Raw genomic sequence first — 14,346 nt, 5'->3', positions numbered from 1 at the left:
TGTGTGAAAAACATCACAGGCTTAAAAGTAGGAGGATTAAAAGTAAAACTCATCCATCTACACTGTGGAGCAGTTTCACATGATATAGTTTCATACAGTAGTCAACTGATAAACTGTGTCTGCTGCACTCTGATGGTTTCATTCTGATTTCTGTGAACCCCAAAGTTTCGAAAAAATGTCCTTAGAGAGGAGCATTTAAACATCGTTGCTAAACTGGAGAACTGAACTCAGCAGTTATGCAGAAACATCTTTCCCACCATGGGTAAATGACATCATTAGTTCTTCCACAGAGGGAAACGCAACAGCAAGTGAACCCTCAAGGCCCTGAACACCTGCACAGGTGTTCCCCATTTCAGTTGTGTGATTAGACCTCTGCTCAGGTGGGGGGTGTTTGAAGCTATGCTGAGAATTACACAACGTCCCCAAACCCCAATGTGCAAATACAAATAATAAAGGTGGAAGTAGTTTTTCTACTTTACTGTATGTCTCATTTATATTTACATGTTCTGTTGTGCTGCTCATGACTTTCTGTATTTTTTATCGTATGAACTTAAGAGGAGTGATGAAAACAACACCCCGCATTCAAACACCGGATTCATCAAGACCACAGTTCCTATCGGTGAACGGTTTAAATTGACAGTTGAACAAAACGTGTTACACTTTTGCCAGTTTCCACCGACATAAAGTTAGCGGTTAAACGTGCCCCTCTTCTTCTCTGAGCGGTGTGATTTAGACTCCGCTCGACAGCACTGACTGATAACTGATGACCACCAAACCAACTAAGCTGAATTTTGTTTCTGTTTCAGTTATTATTCTGTCAGAGCTCTGTGACAGAAGAATAAAATGTCTTCATATGAGTGAAAACCTTCAACGTTTCCATCTTTAAGACTTTTATTTTATGACTTCTATTATAAAGTACAAGTGTTTTAAATAATTTGTAATAATTAGACTCTTTTATCCAAAGCGACCTACAGTTGCTTTATGAGTCAGAGGTCGCACGCCAGAGGTTAAGGTTGGCCAGTTTAGTGTGAACCTTACACTCTGGTGCAGCGGAAAATGTTCCCCTTGCACGCTTGTCACATCTATCTGGCATCTTTGCAATTCTTTCTGTAATCTAAAAAGCTTTCTCCACACTGACACCTGTAACACGCAATCCTTTGTATTTAATTGTAGATAAATGTTTCCTACAAGTGTGAAATGTAAAGATGTTTAGTCTGAAAAGAATCAGCCTTTCAAGCAGCCAATTCTTCCCGTCACTAAACTGTGGTTCAGGGCTAAAACCGGCCTTTCAGATAGTAATCAGCTGCGGTGAGTAAATCAATAACAGGAGAACAAACACTGGTGGATGCAAACAGGAGACCTTTAATTTGACTTTAATTTCACTTTGCATGAAGTAGAACACCACAGCTGACATCGTGCCAACACATGAAAAGAATCTTTGGCTTCGTTTCAGCCACAGAAAAGCTGCCGTCAGGACATAAACGTGCTCCTGCGGTGTTAAATAAAAACTCTGAGTTAAAAAGCGCAATCAGCACACTGAGGGGCGACTTCACAAAGAATGTTAGCACCATGAATTGCGCATCACTTACAACCTTTATCTGTCGCGTCTCAAGGTCCAATTCACAACAGCAAACACGGCCATAATAATATCTGCAGCGGTCCCAGTAACATTTCATGAATGCGGCTGCAAGAACAAAACGTTCATCGTCGCATCTCAACATGTTTGTATGCCAATGAAAACTACTCTGATGATCTATTTACTCCCCCGCTCTTTCATTCGTTTCCACCTGCAGGATGTGACTGTGTGGGAGTGATGGTTATTTGCGGTGCTGTAACTGTGCGCTCCCCCTCATGCGTCAGGGCGCACGGAGAGCTGTTTTCTCTCCTCTGCTCTCTGCTGGACTGGAACAGCGGGAGGTTTCATGTTGTTTTCCACTTTGATTCCCTCCAACTGTGCCCACATGATGTTCTACGATTGCTTCACCTGGCTTTAATCGCCGCTGCCACGATCACTGGAAAGCCTGGCAGTTAGAAATGCGCTCCAGTTTCTAACAACTCCGTGAACACGCTGCTGCTGTTTGTGAACTGGACTTGTTTGCACTGAAAAGGGCCAACGTGTGCATATGACCAAATTTAAACACTGGAGCTGTTAGCTTTGTTAGTAACCAACATTTCACCCTTTGCAATAACGTTTCAGTTTGTTTTATTTGTGCAGGTTTATGGGCCACAAAAGCCACACAATCCCTTTGTGAGTTCGTCCCCAATGACACATTATCATCACGTTAAACCCCGAAAAGCTCCAGGCAGAAATCCCCTCTGTAATACAGGACCGCATGGCTTGGACACACGGCCATAAACACACAGCTCTGCTGCACGCTGGACAGATAGTTATTGATTAGAAGGACAGATGCTGCGTTCACATGCTGCTTTTTGTTTCAGAAAATCAAACCCTGATGACAAAAACTAAGAAGGGCAACGCCAGCACACAACTTCATTTCAACTGTCCCTCCACCTGAAAAAGTAAACGATCACAACACCAGTAAAACCAGCCTCGAAAGAAAAGTGAGGTGAGAAATGAGCCGCACAGCAGCAGCATCACGATTCGCTTTGCGGCTTCAATATGTGTTGGCAAAGTTAGAAAGTTCTTGGAGTCACTCTGTCCCTGCAGAGCGGCCCTTTGTGTGCTTTGTTTTCCAGAAGTGAATCTTATATTGAAAGCTGAGCTCACAGGTCAGTCTGGCTTTGCAGACTCAGGACTCAGACATCCTGCGGCTTCAAAACACGAGGAATAAATGGAGGGGGAACAAAGTGTGTTTTTGTCACTGCAGCAGCTGACAAAGTTTATCGGAAGAAGTTTTATTTTTCCAAGACTGAGTGACTCATGTGAAATGGTGGTGATAACTGCGGGTTGATGGAGCTGTATCTTCAGTCTAATCACTCACTCATCCTCTGTGGCCGAGCTGCTGCAGTGAAAACAATCTGTGGATGTGGAGAGCAGAGGTGCGCTTTGGTGCTTAACCATTTTTTAGTCTATAAAATGTACAAAAAGAGCGAACAGTCCAGAGTGGCGTCTTTATTTGTCCAACAAGCTGCTAAATAAATCAATAAATATTCAGTTTACAACAGAGAAAAGAAGCAAATCCTCACACTGGAGAAGCTGGAACCGATTATGTTATGAATGGATTAGTTCAGATCGTTCATCAAGAAACAAAACGGACTTTCTCTCGTTCCAGCTTCTCAAATGTGACTTTCTGCAGCTTTTCTGTTTTATTTTTGGATTTTAGTTGGTTGGTTGAAGGAAAAACCTGCAACATGAAGCTGTGAGGGACATTTTTTAATATCTCCTGACATTTTGTAGACTAAAAATCAGTTATCTAAACTAAATAATCTCCAGATAACTCGATAATAAGAGACAGTCTTAACTGACAGATGACTTAAAAACAATTAAAGGTCTCTGAGAGTTCAGGCTCAGATGGATGCCACAGCAGCTGGTTAGCTTAGCTTAGCATAAAGCCTGGAAACAAGGGCACGACACGAATATAAAAACATTAACATGCTATCTGGCTGGCCATTTCTTCATCAGTGGCATCAATCTGAACATCGAACTCTCCGTCAGGCAGCAAATATGGGAATTTTCCAAAATCTCAAACTATTCTTTAATCAACTGTCAACACTGCGGTCAGAGATTTCCATCTTATTGACTAATCGATTAATCGTGTAAGCACTAGCGGGAAACACCTGCTGCTGGGAGGAAAGAAGTGCTGCGTAGTCAGACTGCGATGAGCCCGAACACACATGAACCGCCTGGTGTGACGGTTCACTAGACTCTGGCGTGAAAGATGAACTGAGAAGTCAGCTGATGCACTGGGTGAAACACTCCTGCGACCAGAGAGTCTGTTTGGTGAAGAAGCACTTTTCCTCCCCGCAGGTTTCCACATGTACAGAAAGGAAAGACGGAGCAAACGGCTTTGTTTTTCAGCTCGACTGCGGCGGGTTTCATGTGCGATCGGCGGCTGGTAAAGATTAATCAGCCCTCAGAGGAGCTCCTAATCCTTCAGACTCAAACATGAAGACTCGGGAATTAACAAGGTTTTTTTTTTTCCACACAACAGAAGCTCACTTTTCAAACTAAACGCAGACTGCCAGACAAACTTATAATCCCCAACAAGGACTCGACTGACGTCCTGCTGTTTTCCCGGGGTCTTTTACATTTTGTTGTTTGGAAAAAAAAGAGCAAAGAACAACTGGTGATGTTTGATAACCACCCCCCCCCCCCCCCAGTTCTCCTTGTGCTTCTCATGTAATCCTGTTGTTAAATATAACTACCTGTCCGTGTGTGAAAACCCCAGAGGGCTGTTAAACAACACTTCCTGTTGTTGTCCTCAAAGACTCTTCAGTCTGCTGCACAATAAAAGACCAGAAGAAACTTTTTGCATCTATATTTCCTATCCATGGATGCAACGTATCTTCGTTCTTGTGTCATATGATGTTATTTTGTATGAAAATATAAAAGAAAACAATGTTACACAGACAAATAATGCTTTCCTTGAGACCTCCATTTATCAGCATTATATTTAAACGTTTGCAGTTGAAATCAGATATGAAGATATTTTATTAATCTACAGTAACTTCTATGAAGATATATTTGATCTGTTTAACTATGTTGTCATTCCTTATTACACTCACTAAGCTTCACGCTGTACATCTCTCATTTCCTGCTGCCATCTTCGTTTGCATACGGAGACGAGATTTGAGAAATGAGTCAAAAATCTTTTTTTATTGTGCAGAGAACAAAATACATTTCTCTCTCTGGGTTTTCACAAAGATCACTGGTTGTTCATACTGTGGAAATACAGATGATTCGCTCTGTGACTCAAATCATGATAAGAATTATGATGATAATAGCAGAAAGGAAAGTTACTTTCTCTACAATGCTGCAGCGTTTAGAAGTAAACACCATCTGAAACGGACCCACGGAAAACAGAGCAGAACTGGACGGGAGAGTAAAGAGAACCTGAAGGGAGGCGAGGACAGTCGGACCCGGTCCAAAACACCACCAACAGGACACTGGCAGCAGCTGGACATGCCGACAAATAAATAAATAATCAATAAAGTGAGGTCGAACAAAATCATTCAAAACATCTTTATGCTTCAGAAACAAATTTAAAGTCCTATTTTCACCTCCAGCAGCAGAAAGTAAAATTCAGCAATGATGAAGACAAACCATGTGATCAGATCCACTCCGGCGTCAGACCCTTTGGCAACAGAACAGGACCTCACATGGACCTAATAAAACTGAATCCTGTCACACACGCGAAGCATTTAAACCTCTTCCTGGTGACCCAAGCTAAAGCTGCAGCAGCACTGTGGGAAACATGTAAACCTGGTGACCTCGTCCTCCACCTCCAGGACTTGACCGTTTATTAAAAAAAGAAATAAGAACTGCAAGTTAAAATATGGATTTCCGTCTGGAAGAACATTCGTAGTTTCTGTACTCACATCCTCAGATACACCTTTCAAAATAAAAGCTCACGTACGCGCATCTATGGTGTCAATCAAACGACCGCACCGTGTCCAGGAAATATTTGGTTTATAGTTTCAATCGCAAGGAAAAGTACACTACATGGCCAAAAGTATGTGGACACTACAGACATCAATGTGCTGCTCCACCCCGTGGTGTGAAATCCACGCACCTCCCCAACATTTTGACCAGCGTTTGACTCAAGACTTTTTTTCTTAAACCATAAAAAGGAACAGCTCTTTGTGGACTTTCATATTAAAACAGAAAAGGGGACAAAGCCGGAAGAACACTACCGTCCAAAACTGCTAAATAAATAAATCTGAGGGGTCACAAGATGGGAGAGAATTAAAAACATTTTACATAATTATAAAGATACTTTCACCATTTCTCTGTCAAATAAACAGTTTGGGGGAAAAGTCACTTCTTTTTTTTATTATCCAGTCTGGAATCACAGACATATCAAAACCTGTGAAGAGAGGTCACACAAAGGTTTGGAAGCAGCCATCTCAAGCATCATTTCATGCTGGAGCTTTAAGATTTCCCTTCATTACAACTGAGGAGGAGGAATCAGGAAAATCAGCCCCAGATCAGAAGCAAGTGTCTGCATACGTTACGCCACATAGTGCAGTTTCACTGAAACGGCCCGAGAGAAAAACAAATACCAGCAAACTTTTAAAAATAAACTTCCTGAAAATCCCGATTGTTTGTTAGTATAAATTCTGTCCAGATCAGATCACGTGTCCTTATTCTGCCGTCCTTCCTCAACCCTCAAACCCAGTGAAAACTATTTCTCATATTAAAAAATAACGATATGTGTGACGGCTGATCTGCGGGGTGAACGCTCGAGGTCGGCTGCTTCTCTGCAGACACTCACTCTCTCATTCACTCAGACTGTGGAATCACAGTAACATGGCGTGCGTGACGGCCATGAACATAAGGCAAAACAAGAAGCAGCGGCGTGGCGTCGCTGCCGTCCTCTCTCTGCACCAACCTGCTGCAGTTTCCTCGGACGTCTCGCGGTGACCAAGCGGCCCCGGAGACGCAGACAGGCCGACGGACTGCCGTCTGGTTTTTAGCAATTAATACTCGAGGAAAAAAGCCGACCAGGTTCTTTTATAAAAGCTTTAGTACTGGACCATCATCCTCAGCACCGTTTGGACTTGTTAGAAAATTATAAGAAATTCTTTAAAAACAACAAAGTCTGTCTGTCATTGGTTCGTGTTGATGCTTCAGCTCTCAGGTCCGTTTCAGTGGAACTCCACGAACTCCTCCAGCGTTTTGGGGATCTGGTTGCGGTAGGTGATCTGGTGCTGCCGGACGGCGCGCGCCGCCAGGCACTTGAGGCTCATCTTCATCTGCGTCTTCAGCAGGATCTCCGACACGCCGGTGGTGCTCTTGTCCAGAGGGGTCTTCTTCTGCTTGTTGGTCATGTCCGTGTGGGCGCCGGCCTCCACCAGGTTGATGATGATGGCGTGCAGCGTGAGGAAGTCGCTGATGGGCCGGTTGTACTGGACGATGACGTGCAGCGGGGTGTTGCCTTCGTGGTCGACGGCGTTGACCTGCGCGCCGCAGTCCAGCAGCAGCTTGGTGACCTGCGCGCTGGGGAAGCTGCAGACGTCGTTGGTGTGGAAGTCGTCGACCGGTGTGGTGGAGCTGATGGCCAGGTGGAGCAGAGAGGAGCCTTCACGGGACCGCGGGTCCAGCTGGATCAGGTTGTAGATGTGCTTGTTGATGCGGGCGCGCTCCTCGTCGCCGCAGGTCGTCTTGGTAGAAATGCAGGCGAGGTACAGAAAGGTAAAAACGTTTGACTCGTAACTGTCCAAGGCCTGCGGCAGCTCTGGTTCAGCCGCCGTCTCCACTCGGGCCATGCTTCGCTGAATCTCCACCACGCTGCAGCTCAACACCTGCTCCACGGCTGAGGCCAAAACCTGCTCCTTCAGGTGGACCATCTGGGAGAAGACCTGGGCGAAGCGCAGCAGGTCCTTGTGCGTGTTCCGGTTGCCTTTCTGCCGCAGACGGAGCGCGTGAAGCCACAGTTTGATGCACTGTTCAAACTCCATGTTATCAGCGTAGACGGCGCCACGATATATGATGGGGTGCGACACGTCGATATTGTCTGAACCCAGGATGCGCTCCCGAATCATCAGCCCCTCCATGTGCAGAGCGTCCCTGTCCACGCGGATGGCATCCAGTTCTTGGGGTGTCCGGCACTCACAGCGCCCCCCGTAGGCCTCGATGGGCGGCAGCAGCTCCTTGTCGATGACGTTTTCTGGGTCACAGTAGCGCTCCGTCATGGCCGTCTGCAGGTAGTGGTACGTCTTCTGGATGTCGTAGTTCTCCCGGTCGTTGGCGAACGAGGCGCCCAGCAGCTCCAGGGCCTCGATGCGGCTGCACGGGTCGCAGTCGGCGTGCGCCAGCAGCAGCTCCACCACGTCTGCTTTGCAGCTCTCCGCAGCGACCTTCAGCGGCGTCATGCCGTGTCCGTTCACCACCATGGCGGCCTGACAGCGCACCAGCTCTTTTACAATCTCCAGATGGCCCGCCTCAGCTGCAAAGTGCAGGGCAGTGGCCCCACAGTGGGCCTTGGCGTTGGGATCCGCCCCCTGCTCCAGCAGGAACTTCACGACATCTGTGTGGCCCTTATAGGCTGCGATCATCAGACAGGTGTTGTTGTACTTGTTGGTGATGCTGATGTCGGCGTTGTGTTCCACCAGGTAGCGGACGATGTCCAGGCGCCCGTCGAAGCAGGCGGCCCGCAAGGGGGTGGAGTTGGTGATCGTGGTGTGGTTAACGTTGGCACGGTGACTCACCAGCAGGCGCACCACCTCAAAGTGCCCCGCTCCAGCTGCACACCACAGCGCTGTGGCCCCGTCGATGACGTAGCTGCAGGACAGACAGGAGAGAGACTTCAACTTTACAACATTCAGGATGTGACTTTCAAGTGCAGCACACCCTGGTCTCAATCTGAAACCTGTTCTGGTCTTCAAGACGCAAACCACTCAGGAATAAATGCATTTAATCTTTAACGCATAAATGGATCCAAAACTTAACTTCAACTTGTTTTCAACAACAACTCAGTGATCAATAAACTCCTTCATGTCCTTCCCTGTGGTGATACTAGCTGTGAGGACAACCTGATCAGGACGGAGAGCGATCTGATCCAGTTTCCCAATATTTTTATCTAACAGTTATTTGAAAAGAAAAGAAGTAATGACACCAAAACAACTACTTTGGCTTCAACAGGTGTCATTTTATGCAAAGAATACCCAACCCTAACAGATACTAAACAATTCTTAGGCTGACAGCTTCCGCTGAGAAATATAACATACATCTAGTCAAGGTTTTTCAAAACATATGAAACATATTTTAGTTTAGTATTGATACCCAGCTGTAATCTGTGGATCTGTATGGCTGCAACAAATAAATATTTTCATTGTCTATTCATCTGACTATTATTTTCTTGATTTATTGATCAGTCGTTTGGTCTGTAAAACATCAGAAAATGGTGAAAAATGCCAAGATGACGTCCTCAAGTGTGTCGTTTTGTGCACAAACCCTAAAGATATTCAGTTTACGGTCACAGAGAGGCAGAGAAACCAGAAAATATTCACATTTAAGAAGCTGGAATCAGAGAATGACTCAAATCAATTATCACAATTCATAGTTTTCAGTGACATGACCAGACCAACACTGCGAATCCCCCTTTAGAGACGCCGCAAACGTTTTAAAATTTTATTTGGATCACCTTTCAACTTAAGAAAAACCCAGACAGGGGGCGCCCCGATGCCATCGTCTATCCCGATGTTTCAACGTAGACATCGCCCAACCCTAATATTTCGGTCATAAGGTAACTCATTGCCTTTACTGTGCGCGTACCGGCCATGCTTACTGTCGCGCAAAGTCACCCCCCAAGGGCCCATTCTGAGCCAACTGCTAATGTCTACAGTAAAAAGTTATGTGCGTTATAATTTGGGCTCTTTCCGATATTTAGTCTGCCCTCATTGTCATAAATGAGCTGGACAAATAAATATCAGCAACATCTGTCAGTGAATCACAAATACACTTCTACACTTCACTTCACGATGTCCCTGTTTCTCTGGACAATCCACAGAACACAGTAGTTCCAGTGAAACCTGTTCCCAGTGAGGTCTGTGTACTGCGGTCCTTTAAAATTCAACTTAAAAACAGGTTCCTGAGAGTGACTCAGGGCATTAGGCATCACACAGCTTCCTGTTGTGGAGGTGGAGACTTTACGTAGTGAGTTTCAAAGCTGAAACGGTCAAATAGTTAACAGTTAGAAACTAAATCTGCAACCATTTTAAATGATCAATCAATTGGTTCCACAGTTCTCTCTCATTTTGGACTGTTGGTTGAACAAAACAAGTAATTTGAAGACGTCACTTGGGGCTTCAGGACACTGAGACAAGAGCTGCAACGACAAATCCAGAAGTTGTCAACTATTCCATCTTATATTTAAGAACTCCGAATCTTTTATCGCTCTTCCAGAGCCCTCAGATCATCAAACCAATCCCTTTTAGCCACCTCTCATTAGATCGTCCCCCACCTTCGACACTTTTAAGTCTCATCTTAAAACGCATTTTTATTCTTTGAGTCTGTTCAGGGCACCAGCGCTCTTATTGTTTTTCTATCTTATTGCTGTATGTCAGTTTTGTTTGGCCTGTTTTAATTTTTACGTCTTCGACCGTATACCTTTTTCTAGCACTTTGGTCACCTCTGGTTGTTTTTAAATGTGCTTTATAAATAAACTTAACTATTAAATTAATCAACCAACTATTTTGATAATCATTTCTTCTCAGATTCCAAATTCTGATTCCAGCTTCTTAAATGTTTATATGTCCTGGGTTTTTTTGCTGCTCTGTGATAGTAAACTGAATATTTTTAGGGTTTGTGGACAAAACAAGACATCAGAGGACGTCTGTCTGGACGTTTTTTCACAACGGTGAATGCTCCGTATTTCTCCAGAGGAACGCATGTTGATTGTGTCAGGAAATTATGAATGTAAAGACACGTTAACGGCTAAATATCGTGGCGGCCGACAGAGCCAGGGAAGCTCGTTGGCTTCGCATTGAGTAAATTTGTAGCCTAATTATCTTCAGTGTTCTGACTGTAGTTCAAATCTCTACTATGTATTTTACGGGCTCTTCTTTTTATGTGTAATATGATTAAGATGTAAAGGTCCTTTGTAATAGAAAAAAAAAGGAGCCAGAGGAGAGGGGGAATAATCCGAGAGAAAATTTAATCTCCAAGATTAATCTACAAGTAAAAGCCTGAATATTCTCTGACATTATAGTCACACATTTATGAGAGAAACTTCACTCTGCAAGGCTGCAACATCACACACACACACACACACACACACACACGTCTGCCGTGTATTATGCAGTTTAGCCCACAATCACTATCATGCACCTTAGAGACTTTGCCGTGGATTCAGAAGTGTGATTTTTAATCATAAATTTCAGGAAATGCTGACTTTTGTTCTTGTAAATTTCACACTTTTATCTAGGATTTTTCCCCCCTCGGTTATTCCCTCCCCCACTCTGGCTCCCTATTTTTTGGACAATAAAATAGTCAATCTAAATATGTGAAAACACGTCAGAGAATTCAATTATAGCCTACAGATGGGCTCCATCTAAGAAACTGTCTTGTTAATTAATTAAGATTCCTCTGCTCGGCTGCAGGGCTCGCTGTCTGAACGTGATGCTGCTGTGTTCAGAACTTCAGTGCAGCCGCAGTGAAACAAATCAGGAAGACATCTAAACATGTTTTATGGAGCGGTGTGTATTAATATCCTACTTCACATCAGTAACACTGAGTACAGATGTGGTGTGGAGTCCACGTGCAGGGGAACCTCGAGTTAACCACGAACAAAACCGGCTCGGAGAAGTTTAGAGATGCAGGGTAAATTGCCATGGCAACAGACACTTATCCACCTTTCGTAGTGCGGGATAACCGTGAATTTACACCCGACGTCACGAAGTTACCTGGATAAGCCAGTTACCCCGTTTCGTAGTGCAGGCCAGTCGTCTGGGACTCTGGAAAACACTGATTTTCCATCATTTTATAGAACAAGTATTTGATTAATCAAGAAATAAATGGACAGATTATTCTGTCATTAGTTTCAGCCCCAGAGACAAACAGTTCTCACTATTATCCAACATTTCATAGACCAGAGATTTTCAAAGTTTGACCCGGGCCTGAAGGGGGGGGGGGCACAGTCTCAGACCCTCTCACAGACCAAGCGATTAATCAATCCACCAAGATAATAATCTTCAAATGAATAGATCACTGTGTAATAAGATAAGATAAACGGGCTCATCTATGTCTGAACTTTGTCTCCAAAGCGACAAATGTTTCTTTAATAGAAAGTAGAATCCCGTTTACAGCGTTGGCCCAACAGGGACGCCGTTTCCGGAGAGATGTTATTGAATTTTGTTTTTCATGCTGAGAGCAACACAGAGAGATGTTTTTTGAGAAAGAAATGATCGGTTTTATTGTCTGGTGGTGGCTACTTATACTGTGACATGCTGTCAGTGTACAAAGCTGCTGAGTCTCTCTCTTTGTTATGCTTTGCTTATTTCTGTTTGCATGAAATGGTGATTGTGTTTGTTTACCTCCTGTGGTGTGGGGGTCAGAGACGTGAGGTATAGGTCATCAAATTGGAAGAATAATGCCGTATAGGAGCACTTTGATTAAAAAACTGCACACTTTTACACAAAAAATTTGATAGAAATCTCAAAACCTGGACGAATAACTGCAAAGTTTTCTTCATGTCACCAAACCCACAGGAGGTTAAAGTGTAAGAAACTTAACCTGGCAGCTCTTACCCGTCAAAGCGAACCGTCCCGGTCTGCTCGGTGTCCACCCTGTAGTGGTCCAGGAGCAGCCGGACCACTTTGTCGTGTCCGTTCCGGGCCGCGATGATCAGAGGAGTGGACCTCTGCCCGGCCAGCTGGGTCACATAGCTCAGCAGATACTGGGTCTCCGCCTCCGAGTGGTTGAGCAGCAGCGCGGCCAGGGTCAGGACTCGGCCCTCGCTGGCTGCCTTGTACACGTAGCCGGCCAGAGACTCCATCTGCGCCCGACAGGTAGCCAGGACCTCCGCTTTCTTCGCAACTGGCGCCCGCAATGTCCAATCCTCCAAAGCAAGCCGCCTCCCATTAAAATGTCGAAAGCGGCCCCAGTGCACACATGAAAAATGTATTTTCTCCGTTATGGCTACAGGAGAAACGTTAGTAATACCGACTGGTGAAGCTTTAAGCTTAACTGTCCGATGCCGAGCGTCCAGCTTCTGGGTCTCCGGAGCCTCTGGAGTCAGCTGGGGCAGCTAGCCGGTTAGCTACTGTGCTAACGTTAGCTAACTGGTCAACACCGTCTTCAGCTTCCGGGTTTGATTAGACAGAGCCCGTGTCGTGTTACTCGCCTTTAAAAAAAATACATCATCTAGTGGGGGCTCTGTGTAAAACTCAAAAAAGCGACAAAAGATTTCAAGAATAAACACAAACACTTTCACCTTTCACACTAACTACTCACTTGCCGGAAGTTACCGTTCAACTTAAAAACACCTCCAACAGGAACTTTGTCCAGCAGATAAACGTTCCGCCACTCGGACTTCCTCCCCCCTAAAATATCTTTATTTCACAATTTAACTGTAATTTAAGTAGTTAAATGTATGGCGCAATATTTAGAGTAAATCATGGAGGAATGCAACAACAACAAAAAAAGAAACAAGATATAAAAATATGAATAAAACTTTATTAACTAGCCTAAATAAGTACAAGGTAGATAATTATTTTTAATGGCCTGGAAACTATCTGTTGCCTGGTTAAAATACAGAAAAGGTTTTCTGAAAGAGAAGGGGGATTACGACTTAAGTGGAAAATCAGCTTTCGAACAACCAGGAAAAGTTTCTGTTTATTCTGTCAGTGGCATTTAATTGTGGAATAAACTAAATGATGTCCAAACACATTCCGTTCTAAAAAGATGTTCAAAGAAATCATATTCCAGAGGTACAGAAAAATACAATGGATCTATTGAATTATTTGATGTATGTGTATTGTGTTTGTGTTAATAAACTTATGTGAATATAATTATATTTGAATATGTATTTTTCTTTCAGCATAGATTTTTTAGTTCTCTAGATTTATAATTTCATAATTGTCTTATTAATTATGGTATATGGGGTATAAAATTAAATAGGCTACAGCTGTGTAGCACACAGAAGCTGTGGTCACTATCTATGGAGCACTTGTCTCCTTGTCTGTTCGCATGAGAGGCGCAGAGCGACCCCGTGGGGCCAGGCGACCACGCAGGCAGAGCGTCGCTTCCCATGTGAAAAGACCTTTATGCTGCTCCTTGATAAAAGAAAAATGTTTCTGCTGATACCTGTTCAGAAAAACCCCAAGAACACTGGACTCTGATGGGAACTTGGGAACAGCTCTGAAATAGAGAATGGTGAATAAATAAATAATAAGTGGAAACCAGTAAACAGGTGGCTGATTAGAGGCAGAGTTACTGGGATTGTTCCTGACACTGTGAGTCAGAAATCAGCTGTTCATCAGAGTGATGGCTTGTGGGAAGAAACTGTTCCTGAGTCTCTTGGTTTTGGCGTACAGTGCTCTGTAGCGCCATCCAGAGGGGAGGAGCTGGAACAGGTTGTGTCCGGGGTGAGATGGATCTGCACTGATGTTTCCTGCCTGTTTCCTGACTCTGGAAATGTATAAGTCCTGAATGGAGGGCAGGTTTTCTGCAGTCCTGACTGTCCGTTGTAGTCTGCTCCTGTCCTTTTTCAACAGTGATGGAGG

The 14,346-nt window shown here is 44.3% G+C and overlaps 1 protein-coding gene across 1 annotated transcript; it reads right to left on the bottom strand.

The window, feature by feature from the left end:
- Positions 1 to 1,342: 1,342 nt before the first annotated feature.
- On the bottom strand, positions 1,343 to 13,111 carry fem1b (fem-1 homolog b). The gene is made up of 2 exons (XM_038705718.1): positions 12,370 to 13,111; positions 1,343 to 8,404 (listed from the first exon to the last, which is right to left on the bottom strand). Exons 1-2 carry the CDS (start codon positions 12,615 to 12,617, stop codon positions 6,769 to 6,771), a joined length of 1,884 nt encoding a protein of 627 aa, XP_038561646.1. The 5' UTR covers positions 12,618 to 13,111; the 3' UTR covers positions 1,343 to 6,768.
- Positions 13,112 to 14,346: the final 1,235 nt, after the last annotated feature.

This window comes from Micropterus salmoides, unplaced genomic scaffold (genome assembly GCF_014851395.1).
Source record: "Micropterus salmoides isolate LMB-PRFRI ecotype aquatic unplaced genomic scaffold, ASM1485139v1 Ms_hic_scaffold_8, whole genome shotgun sequence".
Lineage (NCBI taxonomy): Eukaryota > Metazoa > Chordata > Actinopteri > Centrarchiformes > Centrarchidae > Micropterus > Micropterus salmoides.
This window is presented reverse-complemented; position numbering and strand designations above follow the sequence as displayed.